The sequence below is a fragment of the Salmo salar genome, chromosome 12, assembly GCF_965601325.2.
Source record: "Salmo salar chromosome 12, fSalSal1, whole genome shotgun sequence".
Lineage (NCBI taxonomy): Eukaryota > Metazoa > Chordata > Actinopteri > Salmoniformes > Salmonidae > Salmo > Salmo salar.
Genome location: NC_138302.1, coordinates 68389378 through 68410685, shown reverse-complemented (window position 1 = coordinate 68410685; position 21308 = coordinate 68389378). Strand labels below are relative to the sequence as shown.

The 21308-nt window shown below is 41.4% G+C and overlaps 1 protein-coding gene across 2 annotated transcripts; it reads left to right on the top strand.

Annotated features, from left to right (window-relative positions):
- Positions 1-4370: 4370 nt before the first annotated feature.
- On the top strand, positions 4371-19707 carry LOC106565538 (proliferation-associated protein 2G4). Of its 2 annotated transcripts, none has more exons than XM_014132784.3 (12): positions 4371-4545; positions 8066-8194; positions 9856-9961; positions 11649-11718; positions 13547-13703; positions 16561-16639; positions 17329-17407; positions 17570-17703; positions 17894-17988; positions 18085-18212; positions 18474-18527; positions 18622-19707. In XM_014132784.3, exons 1-12 carry the CDS (start codon positions 4461-4463, stop codon positions 18685-18687), a joined length of 1182 nt encoding a protein of 393 aa, XP_013988259.1. In that variant the 5' UTR covers positions 4371-4460; the 3' UTR covers positions 18688-19707. The 2 variants fall into 2 exon arrangements, with proteins under 2 accessions (XP_013988259.1, XP_045547612.1); XM_045691656.2 differs by lacking the exon at positions 4371-4545 and adding an exon at positions 4575-4696 and having other exon boundaries at positions 18622-19130.
- Positions 19708-21308: the final 1601 nt, after the last annotated feature.

The window sequence follows — 21308 nt, the reverse complement described above, 5'->3', positions numbered from 1 at the left end:
TGTGATTGTTTTCGTTAATTAGTGGGAATGGGCATAATTCACAATCTGTTTGTTGATAACAGATGTTTAATTCATTTCTGTGGTGTCTTGCTGTTCACTTGTTACACAGTCCCATTCATTGGGGTAAGTAAGAAATGAATAGGCACATTCCATGTTGTCGTTATTCCAGTTGGGCTGAGCATATTACCAGAGCTCAACACCTGAAACAACATCCCAGGAACCACATTTATAGTGACCTTAGTACAACAATTAGTGTCCTTGTCAAGTTATTCTCTGTGCATAACGGTTAAGGTGTTGGACTGACAATCTCAGGGACTGTAGATTGAGTCCCGATAAGGATGTGACCCAGGCCAAAATGTACACATTGGTGTCAGAAGTGGGATGGCACCTTGATGCGGCTGTCCCTACAGCCTTCGGTAGAGGTGCAAGGAAATCAAAGATGCTGATCTAACGCCGTGTTCACATGCTATCGGAAACTTGGAACCTCCGCATTAAAATTAACTTAAGTTATTTTGCGTAGAGCTTCATACTGGTTGATTCCGAAACTTCCCAGGTGGGAAACTGGATCATTTTCTACAAGTTATCAAGTCGTAACTCAACGATATTCCGCTGGCTGTCTGAAAAGTGCTTTAGGGTTAGGGTTTAGGGTAGCAATGTACCAATGATCATAAACCCTGCCTATTTCTATCAATCACATGTATTTATAGAGCCCTTTTTACACCAGCAGATGTAACAAAGTGTGTACACAGACCTGCGAGCAACTGTGGCCCCTCATGAGTTCAGTTTTTTAACCCCCATCCCGATCAAGTTGCCCATCCCTGATTTAGACCATAAAGCCCTATTTGGTTGTGACGTTTTTGCTTATGTAGCAAGAACATAGGAGGAGATTGGAGAATCAGGGGCTTGAGCAGCTACATGAAGTGGAGCTTGGTCAGAGATAGTCTTTATTCTTTTGGAACTTTTGTAAGTGTAATGTTTACTGTACATACTGTTTATTTCACTTTTTACTGTTTATTTAACTTTTGTTTATCTATTCCACTTGCTTTGTTAATTTTAACATATGTTTCCCATGACAATAAAGCCCCTTAATAAATTGAATTGATATTACAGAAAGGAGGAGATAGGAATCACATTGGTCAATGAAGGGATTAATGTACAACGCCCCACCCAGCAGACTGTCGCCCAATCGCGTTTGGGGTTATCATGCTGCATCACGCGGTTGCTAAACTAATTGTCACGCAATCCCTACTCAAAGTCAGGGTATGAGTCGAGAAACGTGCCTATTTTCATCGAAAGTACGTAATCTCACGATTCCAAAGCTATACAATATTAAAGAAAGCAAGTTATTTATCTGACATCCTTGAAAATATTGGGAATGTTGTACTTCTTGTTGACGAAATTCATGCTAATGTTGTGGTTTTGAGCCAGCGTCAAATTGACTCCCATTCACTCCTTGAAGGAGAGCTCTTCTTGTCCCAGAATCACCCAGAATGCACCGCGCAAACCATTGACGTTTAAACGAGTTTTCCATCTCCAAATAAGTATCTCTGGCATGGTAGTGGCGGTGCCTGTGTGAAGCTAGCCACAATAAGGATTAACCACAATTGTGGACTTGACTGTTTGGCTTCAAAATAACAGTACCCCATTGAAAGTAATTTAAACAGAAATAAATAGTGGAATCTTTCCATATTTGGACTAGACAACAGTAAACAAGGTCGGAATGTAATTATATAAATTCACCAAAAGACAATTATTAATTAATTTTACACCAAAAAAGTTCAAATCTGTGGATATATTAGAATTGCTTTGGTGGCATAATAATAATATGCAGTGTACAAATAAAATTTGATATGTGACATGCGCCGAATACAAGAGGTGGAGACCTTAATGTGAAATGCTTACTTACAAGCCCTTAACCAACAATGCAGTTCAAGAAAATATATACTAAATGAACTAAAGTAAAAAACAAAATAAAAAGTAACACAATAAAATAACAATAACGAGACTATAAACAGGGGGTACCAGTACCGAGTCAATGTGCGGGGGTACAGGTTAGTCGAGGTAATTTGTACATGTAGGTAGGGGTAAAGTGACTATGCATAGATAATAAACAGCGAATAGCAGCAGTTTAAAAACAAAGGGGGTGTTGTCAATGCAAAATAATCCGGGTGGCCATTTGATTAATTGTTCAGCAGTCTTATGGGTTGGGGGTAGAAGCTGTTAAGGAGCCTATTGGATCTAGACTTGGCGCTCCAGTACCGCATGCCGTGCGGTGGCAGAGACAACGTGGACACCAACGAACTTGAAACTCTCAACTCGCTCCACTACAGCACCGTCAATGTGAATGGGGGTGTGTTCGGCCTTTCTTTTCCTGTAGTCCATGATCAGCTCCTTTGTCTTGCTCACGTTGATGGAGAGGTTGTTGTCCTGACACCTCACTGCCAGGTCTCTGACCTCCTCCCTATAGGCTTTGTCGGTGATCAGGCCTCCCACTGTTGTTTCGTCAGCAACTTAATGATGGTGTTGGAGTCATGCTTGGCCACGCAGTCGTGGGTGAACAGGGAGTACAGGAGGGGACTAAGCACACACCCTTGAGGAGCCCTCGTGTTAAGGATCAGAGTGGCAGACGTGCTGTTGCCTGCCCTTACCACCTGTGGGAGGCCATTCAGGAAGTCCAGGATCCAGTTGCAGAGGGAGGTGTTTAGTCCCAGGGTCCTTAGCTTAGTGGTGAGTTTTGTGGGCACTATGGTGTTGAATGCTAAGCTATAGTCAATGAACAGCATTCTCACGTAGGTGTTCCTTTTGTCCAGGTGGAAAAGGGCAGTGTGGAGTGCGATTGAGATTGTGTCATCTGTGGATCTGTTGGGGCGGTATGCAAATTAGAGTGGCTCTAAGGTTTCTGGGATGATGGTGTTGATGTAAGCCATGACCAGCCTTTCAAAGCACTCCATGGCTACCGACGTGAGTGCTACGGGGCGGTAGTCATGTATGCAGGGTAACTTCCATTTTCGGGCACAGGGACTATGGTGGTCTGCTTGAAACATGTAGGTATTACAGACTCGGTCAGGGAGATGTTGAAAATGTCAGTGAATACACTTAAGGGGAGAAAGGTAGCCTAGTGGTTAGAGCATTGGGCCAGTAACTGAAAGGTTACTAGATCGAATCCCCAAACTGACAAGGTAAAAATCTGTTGTTCTGCCCCTGAACAAGGCAGTTAACCCATTGTTCCCATCATTGTAAATAAGAACTGACTTGCCTAGTTAAATAAAGGTCAAATAAATATATATATATATTTTTGAAACCAGTTGGTCCGCGCATGCTCTAAATACACGTCCTGGTAATCCATCTGGCCCTGCGGCCTTGCGAACGTTGTCCTGTTTAAAGGTCTTGCTCACATCGGCTACAGAGAGCGTGATCACACAGTCATACGGAACAGCTGGTGCTCTCTTGCATGCTTCAGTGTTGTTTGCCTCGAAGCGAGCATAAAAGGCATTTGGCTCGTCTGATAGGCCCGCGTCACTGGGCAGCTCGCGGCTGGATTTTCCTTTGTACAGCCTTACCTACTGATCTTCGGTCCATGAATTGGGGTATCAGCCTACTCGGTGACACCCACAGATTACAATTCTGAAGAGTTTACACAAATATTACCATTGTTGCTCATATTTGGGAAATTTAACTGTGGGAGGTCAACTCACTAGATAGCCTATTGTGCGTATTGACGTTCATATTGCAATGTATAGCCTTACCTACGGATTTTGAAATGGGGTATCAGCCTACTCAGTGACATCCACAGATTACAACTGTGAAGAGTTTCACAAATATTAGCATATATTGACTTATTATCAAATCAAATCACCTTTTATTTGTCACATGTGCCGAATACAACAGGTTTAGACCTTACCACGAAATGCTTACTTAGGAGCCCTTAACCAACAATGCAGTTCAAGAAATAGAGTAAAGAAAATATTTATTAAATAAAAGAAAGTAAAAAATGTAATAAATGTAAAACAATAAAATAACTATAACGAGGCTATATACAGGGGGTACAGGTACAGACTCAATGTGCATGGGTACAGGTTAGTCGAGTTAGTTTTTACATGTAGGTAGGGGTAAAGTGACAATGCATAGATAATAAACAGCAAGTAGCAACAGTGTAAAAACAATGTGAGAGGGTGGGAGGAGGAGGTGTCAATGTAAATAGTCCGGGTGGCCATTTTATTAATTGTTCAGCAATTATGGACTTTTTTCAAATGTATATAACAACTTTCTAAACTTGTTTAGCATTATCTACTCCAAATATGACATGATTCCATTATTTGTATCAGTTTGTATCACTTTCAATTGGTGACTTGTATTTTGAAGTCGAACCACAAATTCCACTATTGTGGCTAGCTTCACACAGGTGTCGGTCTTGGTGCCGACACATTAGGAAGTGTGTTGTAAAGAGAGTCGCTGTCAAGATGTCTGACAATGAAGAACAAGAACAGACTATCGCTGAGGACTTGGTTGTCACCAAGTACAAAATGGGAGGTGACATCGCCAACCGTAAGTGTCAGATCGGGGTGACCTGCTCTTGGCGGCCTTTCGTACAACACCAGCCTGATGTGTAGGCACAGACCAACACAACCATGTGCTTTGACATAGTAGGCGCAGTTTAGAAACGTGTGATGGTGGAATGGAAATTGGCCTAGCCCTGGTAGGCCAATAACTTCACGACGTTATTTTGTGAGCAAAGTTCAGTAAGCCAGCTAGCTATGGTTAACGGTTATTTTGTCAAGGACCGTGAACATAACGGCTAGCTAGAAAACGTTACCTAAACATGAATTATCAACAGTCACACCAGACAGTAGTAACCACTATTGTATTTGTTAGTTAGATGTAGTTAGCTAGCAAACGTTATTTTTTTGTATTGTCATCTTAGTTCACTGTTTGGGGAGCTACAGTAGTTAACGGAATTTATGTTTCCATGTCAACCACACAGCTAGGAAGTGGCCTTGGGGAAATTTGGTTAGTTATGTCAAACAAAAACCAAGAAACAAAAACTCAATGCACAAGGATTACTTAAAAAAAAAAATGTTACAAAAGTGTTTATAAAAATACGTTTACTTGACGAACAATGCAAATGCAAAGTTTTGTAACAGAATGATGGTTTATGCTGTTTGAGCCATTATTCTGTTACCAAACTTTGCATCTGTACTGTTAAAGTAAATTCGTTTTTGTAAAAATGCTGGCTTGTGCATAGAATTGTATGGTTTGTTTAACTTTGCAATCGTTGATTTTTGTTTGGCATACATTTAAAGTGGGAAATTAGCCTCCGCATAATTCTGTCGTCATGTAATTGCCCCTTACTAGCAGTCATAACTAGCTAACTTAGCTAGTTCCATGTAAAGTGAAATAGGTCTGGCTATGTATGTGTACGTTTGTTCTGCCTAGCTGTAGTCAACTGAGACAATTTTACTGGGAAAGGCTTAAACTTGACAGGGAAATATTATTCCAACCACACATGATCTGACTAGCTAGCTGCCTCACTGACAACTTGTTCACAGGTATTATAAATGGACAGCTAATTTCCTACCCAAAGCAAGTGGGCTAAAAATGCTGACATTGCTTGTTGGCATGACCTTAGTAGCTTTATGACACACAGAAATAGAATGAGTAGACGGGGATCTTCATTCAAGTCAATGATGACATAATGGGTGGACTGGCAGCCATTTTGAGTGTAACCATAGCAGGAAGTAAAAGCAGGAAGTTTACCCTTCAATCTGTGCTGTGATTTGTTGAGCCACCTCAATTGACATTACAAAAAATAATGTAGCATGTTAGGAGAATTGGGTTAGGTTAACTAAAATGCCCAAAAATGTCACTGTTGACGATAATTTGACAAAGCTGGTTCCTTTCTAGACATGACACAGCTAGATCGTTGGCGGTGTTGAGCAGGAGGAGGAGCTACGCAGACCATTTGTGTCCGGAAGTAATTTTGCCATTCATTGTAGTGATTGCGCTGTGTAGAGTTGCTATTTTCTCAAGTTTTCTCGTAACTTGTGACATTCCTGGATTACTCATTATAGTAAGTCAGATGTAATCAACAGATACGATAGTCAGTTTAACAAAATGTAAATAGGCTGACTACACCGCTCGTTGCAAAATAAATTTAGAAATCTATATTATTCAATTATTGCACCCACACTGCTCACGCGTGCCAACGAGCGTCTGCGTTGCCAAGGGCTAACACGGACCCAAACTCGTGCACCATCGTGCATAAATGTATTTTGTCCCCCCACACCAAACGCGATCATGACATGCAGGTTAAAATATCAAAACAAACTCTGAACCAATTACATTAATTTGGGGACAGGTCGAAAAGCATTAAATATTTATGGCAATTTAGCTAGCTAGCTTGCACTTGCTAGCTACTTTGTCCTATTTAGCTAGCTTGCTGTTGCTAGCTAATTTGTCCTGGGATATAAACATCAAGTTATTTTGCCTGAAATGCTCAAGGTCCTCTACTTTGACAATTAATCCACACATAAAACGGTCAACCGAATCGTTTCTAGTCATCTCTCCTCCTTCCAGGCTTTTTCTTCTTTGAACTTATATGATGATTGGCATCTAAACTTTCATAGTTACCATGACGACCGACAACACAGTTCATCTTTCAATCACCCACGTGAGTATAACCAATGAGGAGATGGCACGTGGGTATCTGCTTCTATAAACCAATGAGGAGATAGGAGAGGCAGGACTTGCAGCGTGATCTGCATCACAAATAGAACTGACTTCTACAAGCTCCCTCACGACGCCAGGACAGCGGAGTCAATCACCACCTTCCGGAGACACCTGAAACCCCACCTCTTTAAGGAATACCTAGGATAGGATAAAGTAATCCTTCTAACCCCCCCCCCCCCCCCCAAAAAAAAAGATTTAGATGCACTATTGTAAAGTGGTTGTTCCACTGGATATCATAAGGTGAATGCACCAATTTGTAAGTCGCTCTGGATAAGAGCGTCTGCTAAATGACTTAAATGTAAATGTTAGCCCTTGGCAACGCAGATGCTTGTTGGCGCACGGTGTAGTCAGGGTATAAGAGTACATGACTGTACATAGCTGGCGGTGTTGGCAAAATCACTACTTATCCCATCAAACCAAGCGAGGAGCGGCTGCCCGTTGTCACAGTTCCAAGACCAGTCAGAAACATCCAGCTAACCCTACACCAATGATGCCGGCGGATCTCAAAACTGAACTTGGATCTGCGTTAAGTAGCAATGATATCCTTCGCCACCGTCATCTTACGACATCTTCAACCGGTCATGACTATTCAATAAAATGTTTATTTCCAGCAAATTTGTTATTTACATGATTGTATAACTAGCAAGGTGTTTTGAAGTCGAGGGTGGAGTATTTATGAAGTTTGGTAATGAGGACGGAAACTAGCATAGTTCAAATGGGAAAACAAGCTTAGCCTTAGTGTGCATGTGTGCCCACGCGCACTAGGCTAATTCAGTAGACAAATCAAATCAAATGTATTTATATAGCCCTTCGTACATCAGCTGATATCGATAGACAGCTTTAAGTTTTTATGCACTGATACCAGGAGCTGGCAGAGAAAAGTTTGATTTAAACAATTCAGAGACTGAAACAAATAAATCAGATGACCTATATTTAATGAGAGCGAATGGGTATACAATATCGAAATCCGCTGTAACTGTCAATAGTAAAAAACTAAAATTTAAAATTGTTTGAATGAACCCTGAATACAATAAATGAACGGGGACGTAAATTCCGGACACGGTAGACTCCTCCTCCTCCTTACCCCTCTATGGACAGGCTTCAAACTGACCCCAGGCCCAGAGTCATGACTCATACCCCAACATTGAACTCAGTTAAATGGCAGCTGATTCATCATGACATAATACAACCATGATGGATAGTCTTATTTATAGAGAATGCACATGTTCTGATTGAATGTGATGATGACATATTTGGTCTCACTTCTACACTCTTTTTCACCTCTCAAATGTCTCATACATCTCCACCTCCTATTCCCCTACCCTCTTGTTCTCTCTAGAGGCCCTGCGCGTGGTGATTGAGGCGTCCAAGTCAGGGGTGTCTGTGCTCAGTCTCTGTGAAAAGGGAGATGCTCACATCATGGCAGAAACTGGCAAGGTCTTCAGGAAGGAGAAAGACTTGAAGAAAGGTAAAAGGGCTGGGGTGGAAGGGGGATAAAAGCTGGGTGAGAAGTGCAAGCGGAATGGGGTTACAATTGTTCTTAGTGTTTAAACTGCAATTTTTATCATTTAAACGTTTAAATGAAAATAAAAAATCTTAAAATTACGTGAATTTACTATTCAGATATGGTCCTGCGTATGACCGCTAGGGGGCAGTACATTTCAATCTACCGCAGTCCTTGCTACTTACAGAAGACGCTCACTTTACTGCTAGTTAATGCTGTTTTAGGTTCCCTGCTGTGTCCCTCTCCTCCGTGTGCTCAATTGTCAGTGCATGTCCCACTTTTCATTAATGTGATGGCTCGTTGCAGTGACGTATAACAGCCTGTTCATAGACGTCCAACAATCTGCTGTTAACACCACGTATGGTGTTTGAGAGCTCGCGCTTTGTACTCACAGAGGAATCATTGTACAATTTCACCATCCAGGTCATTACATTTTGTTTCTACATAGCATCTTGTAGACAGGTTCTAGATATGCCATCAGGGCAGTGAAGCTGACATTCTCTACCATTGACAATGGCTGCATATCAACTGCAATCATTTCTGTAATCAGTGCTGTGATTTTCTCACTCCATGGTGCCTCCATTTCAGATGATGGTTAAGCATTTCAGCTGTATTGCCACTGTAGCTCAATTCCACCTTGCACAGTTTGCATTTATTTCACCACCTTCTCATTTAACTTCTCAAAGTATTGCCATACAGTTCTTCGCTGCGGTCCCTTCCCTGCCTCACTCTGCTATTTTGATAACTATTAACCGCGATGAGGTGTGGAGCGCTTTATATCCTTGGCAAATCATTTGAAAGATGCATATCTCCTCCTACTAACGTTACAGGATTGTTGCGTTAGGTATGTTTAATTTCCATTTTCCCTTAATGATGATAATGATCGGCTATGAAAAGCCAACTGACATCTACTCCTGAGGCGTTGACCTGTTGCACCCTCGACAACCACTCTGATTATTATTACTTGACCCTGCTGGGTCATCTATGAACATCTTGGCCATGTTCTGTTATAATCTCTACCCGGCACAGCCAGAAGAGGACTGGCCACCCCTCAGATCCTGGTTCCTCTCTAGGTTTCTTCCTATGTCCTGGCCTTTCTAGGGAGTTTTTCCTAGCCACCGTGCTTCTACACCTGCATTGCTTGCTGCTTGGGGTTTTAGGCTGGGTTTCTGTACAGCACTTTGTCACATCAGCTGATGTGAGAAGGGCTTTATAAATACATTTGATTGATTTGATTGGGACCTGTTGGTAGTAGTTTTTTTATAACCGTTAACTATCCCAATGTCGTTTAAACGTTCACAGCCCTACTATGTAGTTATGACTGTTGGTCCTGTCTCTTACGTCTACCATAAATGTTTATATAGGGCAGGTGGTTCAAAGCCATGCTTTCTTTTGTGAGGGGGACAGTATGTTGTCATACTGTCTCCAGATCAGAAACACATGCCACACATTCACAATGGGCCTGAACATGGGATGAGTTATTGAATATGTCAGTGAGATGACAGAACCGTGAGGAGTGATATTGGTTGAAAAGAGGGACATTATTTGCCATCAGTCAGGTCTCTCATAAACACTGCAGATTATTTTAAATTGAAGATTTGGTGGTTCTCTCTTCCCTCTTCCAGGAATTGCCTTCCCCACCAGCGTCTCAGTCAATAACTGTGTTTGCCACTTCTCTCCCCTGAAGAGTGACCCTGACTACACACTTAAAGATGGAGATCTGGTCAAAATGTATGAACCTCAATCTACAGTAACATTACCCCTTCACTCTGTGTGTCTTCAGTCTCCCAAGTATGTGTTGTCTGTCATCTTGTTTGCTGTGTTCTCATGCATCTGATGGGGTCTCCTTGGCTGTTGACTTGTCGTCTTTGTTAGGTCTTGTCTCCCTGTATGTCTATGTGCCTGTATGTCTATATGGCAAACGATAAGTAAAGATTGGATTACTAGCCTTGTTCATCTGGTATTGGTGCCTAATTGTCACTATTGCCATTGTATAGTTGAACAAGCCTTTTCATCTTAGTTGTTGGATTGCCACTTTTGTCATCTCTCTGTTGACCCTCCCTTTCCTGTTTTCTGTCTTCTGTTAATATAAGGATGTCACTGTCTGGAATATTGTGAGTGTTAAAGAGCCAACTATACTGAACAAAAATATAAACCCAACATGTAAAGTGTTGGTCCTATGTTTAATGAGCTGAAATAAAAGATCCCAGAACATTTCCATACACACAAAACGCTTATTGTTGTTGCCAGAGAATTGAATGTTCATTTCACTACTATTCATCCGTCGCAATCACCTCATGTTTCAGCATAATACTGCACAGCCTGATGTTGCAAGGATCTGAACACAATTCCTAGAAGCTGAAAATGTCCCAGTTCTTCCATGGCCTGCATACTCACCAGACATATCAACCAGTGAGCATCTTTGTGATGCTCTGGATCGACGTGTACGACAGCGTGTTCCAGTTCCCGCCAATATTCAGTGACTTCGGCACAGGAGTGGGACAACATTCTACAGGCCACAATCAACAACCTGATCAACTCTATTCGAAGGAAATGTGCTGCGCTGCATGAGGCAAATGGTGGTCACACCAGATAGTGACTGGTTTTCTAATTCACACCCCTTCCTTTTTTGTTGTTGTTGAAATCTGTGACCAACCGATGTATATCTGTATTCCTATTCATGTTAAATCCATAGAGTCGGGCCTAATGAATTTATTTCAATTTGGTCATATGAACTCTAACTCAGTAAAAATTGTTGCATTTATATTTTTGTTCAGTGTAGATGGTTATGCCAACTTGTATTACTGTAGGGCTGTGCCATTCTCTGAATCTGTTGAAAAGTCATATTTTTCATTACTATACCAAAAGCCTGGGTGTATCCTTAACTAGCAATTTCATTGTCATGGGTGCTGTCTTTGGAATACATTATGATCCCCCTGCGGTATGGTTGTAGGTGAACAAGCCAATAACAACTTACCCTCGGAGCATATCCTCACTCGACACTTACCGTAATAAAATCACACAAATTAGACTGTTTAATTTATCTCTGACGTCTTTTTTGTCAGTAAACTTTTTCCCATTTGATCTTTGGAAGCACAACATGACTGCCATTTTGTCCTTGTCTAAATGTATTTAATCATCTATATGTCCTTTTACACAATGACATAGATATCAGCAACTGGCTTTGTATTTGTATTTTATTAGGCATCCCCAGCTACTCTTCCTGGGGTCCAAACACATCAAGACACTTACATTACACAAGATATAACAGTACATCATATAACATCGCTACACAACTACATAGTTGGCATAACGATTTCTGAATGTCTGATGAACTTCTATTTCCTTCATAACTTAAAACGTTTCCGTCTCTCCTTTTCTCTTATCCTCTCCATCTCTGTCCCCTTTATTTCTGCAGTGATCTTGGAGTCCATGTTGATGGCTTCATCGCAAATGTGGCTCATAGCTTTGTTGTGGGAGCTACCAAGGTATGTACCGTTATGACCTAATGACTTGGAATTCTTAAGCCCTCATTGAAGAGATATATTCTGGAGGATTCGAAAATGACCTCATTTTTGTTGCCTCCTGTTTTGGACCTGACGTATAAATGTATGGCTCATACATGTATAATACATTATCTGCAGTCCTCTCCCAGCGGAAAAAAAGGCACAGAATCCTTACATTCTAACCTGCCATAATTTAGTGCATGAGATCTACTTGCTCATTCCTGTCATGCAGTGAACGTGCGCTCTGAAGCAAGTGGGATGAGTGGCTGCATGCGCTTACCATTAGTTATTTTGATAACAGCGAAAATACATTGAATTCATCGAATGCATGATAACTTCCATGCATCAGAAGTTAGAAAGCCTCCTGAATTAGAAGTGAGATCTATTAGACCTACATTTACATTTAAGTCATTTAGCAGACGCTCTTATCCAGAGCGACTTACAAATTGGTGGATTCACCTTATGATATCCAGTGGAACAACCACTTTACAATAATTTCTTTCAAAGCATTTCTCAGCAAACCAGAGAATGTTGTGCGCTAAAGATGCCATTGTAGCCACACAAATACATTAGAAGGTAATTGTCCACCCGATCAGGTGGACAATGGTGTCGCTGGTGAATTTTGGAACATATTGCACAATAGGCTAAGGTTTTTACCAGGTGCGCATCCATGCATGCTTTCACCCACTTTTTAAACAATAAAATATCGGCCTACCTTTCTGTTATCAACCATCCATCCAATTCAAATAATTCCATGTGTCCACCTTTTGTCATTATAAACGTTCCCAAATGTATTATTCCATGATATGGGGTAATAATCCAACACTGCAGTTCATTGTCAGCGATCATCATTCATCACGTAGCCAAATGCTATTTATAATAAATACACAACTTCCAAGGAGTTGATGCCAACATATAACTACCGGTATAACTTTCCATTGTATGAAATGACATTATCACATTACTTTGAGACCTTGGGTGCAACTACAGAAAGTCGGGAACTGGCCTGCAACAACCAAACTGATGGACAATGTTAATTGGCAGGTACAATTATGTCTAATGAGGTTGCAAGGTTAAAGTGGGAGGCGGGATCAGGATATGCCCAGTATTGTCCAATGAGGTTGCGTTAGGGCCTGGAAGATACGAGTATCTCGATACTTGTTAGTATCGTGGCAAGGAAACAAAACATGAAGCAGATGGAACTTCTTTAGGAAAACAGCCCTAATGTTGGAAACAAACATAATTATGTTGTCATCCAGAGTCACGTGTATTTATTTCCCAAGCAATAGCACACAATATTTTACATACAGCCGGTTTTTAAAGGACGAAAGAGGTTGGTCTGCTTCATGTTTTCATTACAGCCCCAGTTTTGAAGTGAGCCAAACATGCACACCACATGAACACCACAGAGTTTGTTTTACTCTCTTTGATCACAGCTACAGAGGCTTGAGAACAATGACGCGAGGACGTTGTACACAATTGTGCACAATTTTCGGGATCCGCTTTGGCTCGTGAGCACTACTTTCAAAACTACTGGCTGATATTATACAAAACTTCCAGAAAATATATTTAAATCACCCACATTAACTCTCATTCATGGTTCTGACAAATGTGCCTAAATATTTTTGCTGTGCGACCACCAGTGCGCTTGTAAAAAATTAAGGATTTTAGCTTTAATATCTCAAATATTTTCAATTTATTTTCAATTTAGATGTACACAATTTCTTTGTGTACATCTACATTTTTCAACTCCTTGAAAAAAAAAAGGTCAACGTAGCGCCCTGACCTAACCTCTGCCTTGTACATGTAGGAAGCGCCAGTGACGGGGAAGAAAGCTGACGTGATAAAGGCAGCTCATCTGTGTGCGGAGGCAGCCCTACGCCTTGTCAAGCCTGGCAACCAGAACTCAAAGGTGACAGAGGCTTGGAACAAGATCGCTCAGTCATTCAAATGCACAGCCATCGAGGGTGAGTGCCTTCACTAGTTGAGGCAGAAAGTCAGTTTTGCCCTGAGAGGTGACTCGGATTCATGGGTCTAAGATAGTGAATCAATGGTTTTAGCTGACCGTTTACATATAGACGGGTTGATTGTTTAGCAACAAAACCGACACTTGCGCAACTATGGGGCAAAACAGACTGGGTTGGCTTAGGTTGTTGACAATATGTAAACTATAGTTAGTCTCCAAATGTTTATTAAAAACAGATGCATTTGCACAATGAACATGTGTCTCTCAAATACATTGTTACAGTTGTTGGTTAGCTAGCTCGCGAATTTTAGTCATATTAGCATTGATATGAAATCACTCAAAACGCCTCACAACAAGACATGGTATCAAAAACAAGATAAAACTAGCTGAAATGAGCCACCTAAAATTCCCCACATGGCAGCTTATTGTAATTGTTCCTAGCCATCTGACCGTTCAGAATGATAACAATGCATGGCTTCCGGCCCCATCAATTAGAGGTCAAATGATTTTTCAACACCTATACCGATTATTGGAGGACCCCCCCCCCCCCCCCCCAAAAAAAAGAAACGCCGATACCGATTAATCGGGCGATTTAAATTTTTTTTTACAAATTTTATTTGTAATAATGACAATTACAACAATACTGAATGAACACTTATTTTTTTAATACATCAATAAAATCAATTTAACCTCAAATAAATAATGAAACATGTTCAATTTGGTTTAAATAATGCAAAAACAAAGTGTTGGAGAAGAAAGTAAAAGTGCATTATGTGCCATGTAAGAAAGCTAAGGTTCTAAGTTCCTTGCTCAGAACATGAGAACATATGAAAGCTGGTGGTTCCTTTTAACATGAGTCTTCAATATTCCCAGGTTAGAAGTTTTAGGTTGTAGTTATTATAGGAATTAGACACCTGAAACCCCACCTCTTTTTAAGGAATACCTGGGATAGGATATAGTAATCCTTCTACCCCCCCCCCCACACAAAAAAAGATTTAGATGCACTATTGTAAAGTGGTTGTTCCACTGGATATCATAAGGTGAATGCACCAATTTGTAAGTCGCTCTGGATAAGAGCGTCTGCTAATAGATGTAAATGAATTATAGGACTATTTCTCTCTCTACGATTTGTATTTCATATACCTTTGACTATTGGATGTTCTTATAGGCACTTTAGTATTGCCAGTGTAACAGTATAGCTTCTACCTGGGCTCAAACCAGGAACACATCGACAACAGCCACCCTCGAAGCAGCGTTACCCATGCAGAGCAAGGGGAACAACTACTCCAAGTCTCAGAGCGAGTGACGTTTGAAACGCTATTAGCGCGCACCCGGCTAACTAGCTAGCCATTTCACATCGGTTACACCAGCCTCATCTTGGGAGTTGACAGGCTTGAAGTCATAAACAGCGCAATGCATTGCGAAGAGCTGCTGGCAAAACGCACGAAAGTGCTATTTTGAATGAATGCTTACGAGCCAGCTGGTGCCTACCAGCGCTCAGTTAGACTGCTCTATCAAATCATAGACTTATAACATAATAACACACAGAAATACGAGCCTTAGGTCATTAATATGGTCGAATCCGGAAACTATCATGTTTATTCTTTCAGTGAAATACGGAACCGTTCCGTATTTTAACTAACGGGTGGCATCCATAAGTCTAAATGTTCTTGTTACATTGCACAACCTTCAATGTTATGTCATAATTCCGTAAAATTCTGGCAAATTAGTTTGCAACGAGCCAGGCGGCCCAAACTGTTGCATATACCCTGACTCTGCGTGCAATGAACGGAAGAGAAGTGACAATTTCACCTGGTTAATATTGCCTGCTAACCTGGATTTCTTTTAGCTAAATATGCAGGTTTAAAAATATATACTTCTGTGTATTGATTTTAAGAAAGGCATTGATGTTTATGGTTAGGTACAGTCGTGCAACGATTGTGCTTTTTTCGCAAATGCGCTTTTGTTAAATCATCCCCCGTTTGGCGAAGTCGGCTGTCTTTGTTAGGAAGAAATAGTCTTCACAGTTCGCAACGAGCCAGGCGGCCCAAATTGCTGCATATACCCTGACTCTGTTGCAGAGGTGACACATTTTCCCTAGTTAAAAGAAATTCATGTTAGCAGGCAATATTAACTAAAGATGCGGGTTTAAAAATATATACTTGTGTATTGATTTTAAGAAAGACATTGATGTTTATGGTTAGGTACAAGTTGGAGCAACGACAGACCTTTTTCGCGAATGCGCACCGCATCGATTTTTTGCAACGCAGGACGGGCTAGATAAACTAGTAATATCATCAACCATGTGTAGTTAACTAGTGATTATGATTGATTGATTGATTGTTTTTATAAGATAAGTGTAATGCTAGCTAGCAACTTACCTTGGCTTCTTACTGCATTCGCGTAACAGGCAGGCTCCTCGTGGAGTGCAATGTAAAGCAGGTGGTTAGAGCGTTGGACTAGTTAACCGTAAGGTTGCATCCCCAAGCTGAAAAGGTAAAAATCTGTCGTTCTGCCCCTGAACAAGGCAGTTAACCCACCGTTCCTAGGCCGTCATTGAAAATAAGAATGTGTTCTTAACTGACTTGCCTAGTTAAAAAATATTTATATTAAAAAAATTAAGTTAAAATTAAAAAAAAATCGGTGGCCAAAAATACTGATTACCGATTGTTATGAAAACTTGAATTCGGCCCTAGTTAATCGGCCATTCCGATTAATCGGTCGACCTCTACCATCAATGCACAAGCATCATTTTCAGGACATTGTCAGCCAACCAGTCTATGAAGTTAACTGTTGTGTGACTGCAGTAAAATGTGGAGCGAGAACTGTTGTAATGGCTTTTTATCTTTCTGTTTAAGGTATGTTATCTCATCAGCTGAAGCAACACGTTATCGATGGAGAGAAAACCATCATTCAGAACCCCACAGACCAGCAAAGGTACATTAATGTCCAAGCACTTGAACACATGTAGAGAATAGTGCTTTGATGAAGTGCAGTACCACGGCAGACAGCATGTTGCATTTATATTTTTGTTTTCTATAAAAGTAAGTCTGGTTCACATCTAACAGCTGACATAAGAAGAGACGAGAGGAGACAAAACTAGCCAGTTTTTGAATTTTGTGTTGTGGAACTGAAGATGGAATGGCCAGGCATTCAAAAAGACAAGAAGTGAAGTTGAGTCAGTTTCCGTACTAACATGGTCTTTTTACACCATGATGAAACATTGTTGCTCCTTGTTTCAGCAAGGTACAGTATTGTAGCAATCATGGGAAAACATGCACCCAATGGAATACCAAAAACAGGGCACACTCTGTGACTTCACAGAGAAATGTCAGCAAGTTAGGCTAGCTAACTCCAGCTAGCTAGCTATCCTCTCTGCTAGCTGTCAGTCAGCTTAGCTAAACAGTAAACACAGTTTCTGATTTGAGTCCAAGGCAATGCCTAGGAGCACATGCAGTCATGAGGAGAACGTTTTTTTGTTGTTGTTTTTTTGCTATTCGAACAGTTATAACGGTAATTTGGCCGATCCAAAATTCCATGACCGTCACAGCCCTAGTCACTAGGACTGAATGATAAATGAAAGATGTGAGTTGCTCTGATTGGCTACTGTTGATGCCCATCTGCAGGAAGGACCATGAGAAGGCGGAGTTTGAGGTGCACGAGGTCTACGCTGTTGATGTGCTGATCAGCACTGGTGAAGGGAAGGTGAGAGAGCGAGGGGGGGATCCCAATGCCCCCATGCGGTAACATGGCTAGAAAAGGGCATTATTACTGAGTCTGAACTATCCTTTTTTTCCTTTTAATTTCTTACCTGGCTAAATGTGACTGTCCAATACTGATGTTTCTATGCTCCTGTCCCCTGCCCAGGCCAGGGATGGAGGCCAGAGGACCACCATTTACAAGAGGGACCCCAGTAAGCAGTACGGGCTGAAGATGAAGACCTCCCGCATGTTCTTCAGCGAGGTGGAGCGACGCTTCGACGCCATGCCCTTCACTCTCAGGTAGGATGTCCTCATATTAGAAGTGTCAGAGACTTGTTATAACCAACCGCATCAACACCATAATCTTATCATTAAAGACGTGGACTTTTTTTCATCAACCATCTCACTGATGCTGTGAGTCAGGTGCTTTGAATGTCCATTGGAGACCTCCTCAGCTAACAGGTGTGTCTTGTTCCTCTCCTCTCTTCAGGGCGTTTGAGGATGAGGCAAAAGCCCGCCTGGGCGTGGTGGAGTGTGCCAAACACGAGTTGCTACAGCCTTTCAGTGTGCTCAATGAGAAGGATGGTGAGTCTCTCTGCATCTTTCTTTTCCTATCCTCTGTGCACTGTTTCTTTCTTTTTTTCCTAACTACGTGTCTCATTATCTCTCTCTGCTTCTCAGGAGAGTTTGTGGCCCAGTTTAAGTTCACAGTGCTGCTGATGGCCAACGGCCCCCATAAAATCACCAGCGGACCCTTTGAGGCAGAGCTCTACAAGTCAGAGCACGAGGTGCAGGATGCAGACCTGAGGGTAAGTAGGGCTTCCAGCTGGCTCCCAGCCCATGGCCCCAGGCAACCTGAATGGCTCTTCACTGCTCATATTACATGAATAACTATATTAATGAACAGGGACTTGCACCTCAGAGCCTACACTTTAAGTAACTGCATAAGGGTGTGAGATGGCATCTGAGGTTTTGACCAGTGTATTTCCACACTTAGCAGTTCTGTTGTGGCTTTCTTCCTTGGAAGACATCTCTTGATTGACAGCAAACAATCCCTTTTTCTCCCCCAGACTCTACTACAGAGCTCAGCCAGTCGCAAAACACAGAAGAAGAAGAAAAAGAAGGTATTTGATATGACAATGGTGAAAAACAAATTAATTCAAAACATTCTGTTTGCTCTCTCCATTCTTAATCGGGGCCTTGCTTCCTCCCTCCTAGGCCTCAAAGACTGTGGAAACCACTACTGGACAGCCAACCGAGGAGAGCAACAAGGCTGCAGAGTAGATGCCTACCTGTCTTCAGCCACACTGATACACACACACACACACACACACACCATATAACAAACTTAGAAAGTGAATTTCTGACCCTCATGCCCTTTTGTAGTATTTGGCCCATTGAATACATCTGATAGATTTGGAGTTGAGCCTGTTGGGAATGCACTCAAATCTGTTGAAAAAACTATTTTTTTTGTAGCCATTCTGTTGAATCTGGAGTCTGAATAAGGGTCACATCCTTGTAACACATATATATGGAGTTTATTTTCCATTGATACTTAACTGGAGTTTGAGATTGGGGAAACACATTTTTGGAATATGATGGATAAAAAACCTTTTCTAGCATTGTGTTTTTACACCTTATCGTTAGGTGATGTACCTGACTTCAGAAATGTTGCAATCTATAGGTGAAGTGTTATAAACTTTTGAAATTAAAAATGTCAAAACAAAGTAGAAGTTTTGTTTTGATTAACTCAATTTTAACTGGATGATATCTGTTGGAAAATAATAGTTGGGTGCCAGTGTTACAATTATTCAAACATGACAGAATTGAAAGGTTAGAGCACAGGTTAAAGCGTTTCAATACTGTCATGTTTGAATAATTGTAAGGTTAAAGCACAGAATTTCAAAGACAGAATTCTTGCACTAACACCTGAAGAGTTACTGTTATGGGAACAAACCCTGCTATACTTACTGGCACCCCCCCTCTTTCCTGGTAGGGGATTTTTAAGGGAATGGTGTCGTGCTGTTCAGTTTAGAAATCTATTTTTATTTTCAACAATACCTAATTTTTATCAACCAAATGAAACATTTTAGTGGAGCTTTTAAACAAAGTGTCTTCATTCAGAACTGCTTGAAATCATATTTTATGCAAATCTGTTTTTCAACTAAGTGAGAGCATGTCATTAAATGGCAAAAAGCTAAATTGACAACAGTAGTACATGTTGAGATGTACTTTTTAAAGCATAACCAGTATCCAATACTTATTTGTACCTAATGAAATAAAATGACCTTTTAATATGTCTAATATGTTGTTCTCTGTTGGAGGGCTCCAACAAGGCTATTGAGTCATGATCTGATCTGCACAGATATGAGTCAACATTACATATTAATCATGGTCCCCTCTCACATATCTGACAGTGAAAGCAGGCAATAGGTAAATTGTTGTAGTAGCAAGAACAGAAAGATTTTAGTGACAGGAAATAAGTTGCCGATGTCTGTCAACATACAGTTCCTTCGGAAAGTATTCAGACCCCTTGACTTTTTCCACATTTTGTTACGTTACAGCCTTATTCTAAAATGAATTAAATAAATATAACCCATTCAGCAATCTACACACAATACCCCATAATGACAAAGCAAAAACCGAAACCCTTTATTTACAAAGGTATTCAGACCCTTTGCTATGAGACTTGAAATTGAGCTCAGGTGCATCCTGTTTCCCTTGATTATCCTTGATGTTTCTACAACTTGATTGGAGTCCACCTGTGGTAAATTCAATTGATTGGACATGATTTTGAAAGGCACACACCTGTCTATATAAGGTCCCACAGTTTAAAATGCATGTCAGAGCAAAAACCAAGCTATGAGGTTGAAGGAATTGTCTGTAGAGCGCTGAGACAGGATTGAGTTGAGGCACAGATCTGAGGAAGGGTACCAAAAACTATTTGCAGCGTTTAAGGTCCCCAAGAACACAGTGGCCTCCGTCATTCTTAAATGGAAGAATTTTGGAACCACCAAGAATCTTCTTAGAGCTGGTTGCCTGGCCAAACTGAGCAATTGGGGGAGAATTGCCTTGGTCAGGGAGGTGACCAAGAACCTGATGGTCACTGACAGAGCTCTAGAGTTCCTCTGTGGAGATGGGAGAACCTTCCAGAAGGACAACCATCTCTGTAGCACTCCACCAATCAGGCCTTTATGGTAGAGTGGCCAGACGGAAGTCACTCCTCAGTAAAAAGCACCTGACGGCCTGCTTGGAGTTTGTCAAAAGGCACCTTAAGACTCTCAGACCATGAGAAACAAGATCTGATAATACTGAGATTGAACTCTTTTGCCTGAATGCCAAGCATCACGTCTGGAGGAAACCTGGCACCATCCCTACGGTGAAGCATGGTGGTGGCAGAATCATGCCGTGGGGATGTTTTTCAGTAGCATGGACTGGGATACTAGTCAGGATTGAGGGAAAGATGAACGGAGCAAAGTACAGTAATCCTTGATGATAACCTGCTCAGGACCTCAGCCTGGGGCGGAAGTTCACATTCCAATAGGACAATGATGCTAAGCACACAGCCAAGACAATGCAGGAGTGGCTTCAGGACAAATCTCTGAATGTCCTTGAGTGGCCCAGCCAGAGCCCGGACTTGAACCTGATCGAATATCTCTGGAGAAACCTGAAAATGGCTGTGCAGCAACGCTCCCCATCCAACCTGACAGCGCTTGAGAGGATTGCAGAGAAGAATGTGGGGAAACTCTCCAAGTACAGGTGTGCCAAGCTTGTAGTGTCATACCCAAGACTCGAGGCTGTATTCGCTGCAAAAGGTACTAAAACAAAGTACTGAATAATATATCCACCCTGCACAGCCAGAAGAGGACTGGCCACCCCTGGTTCCTCTCTAGGTTTCTTCCTAG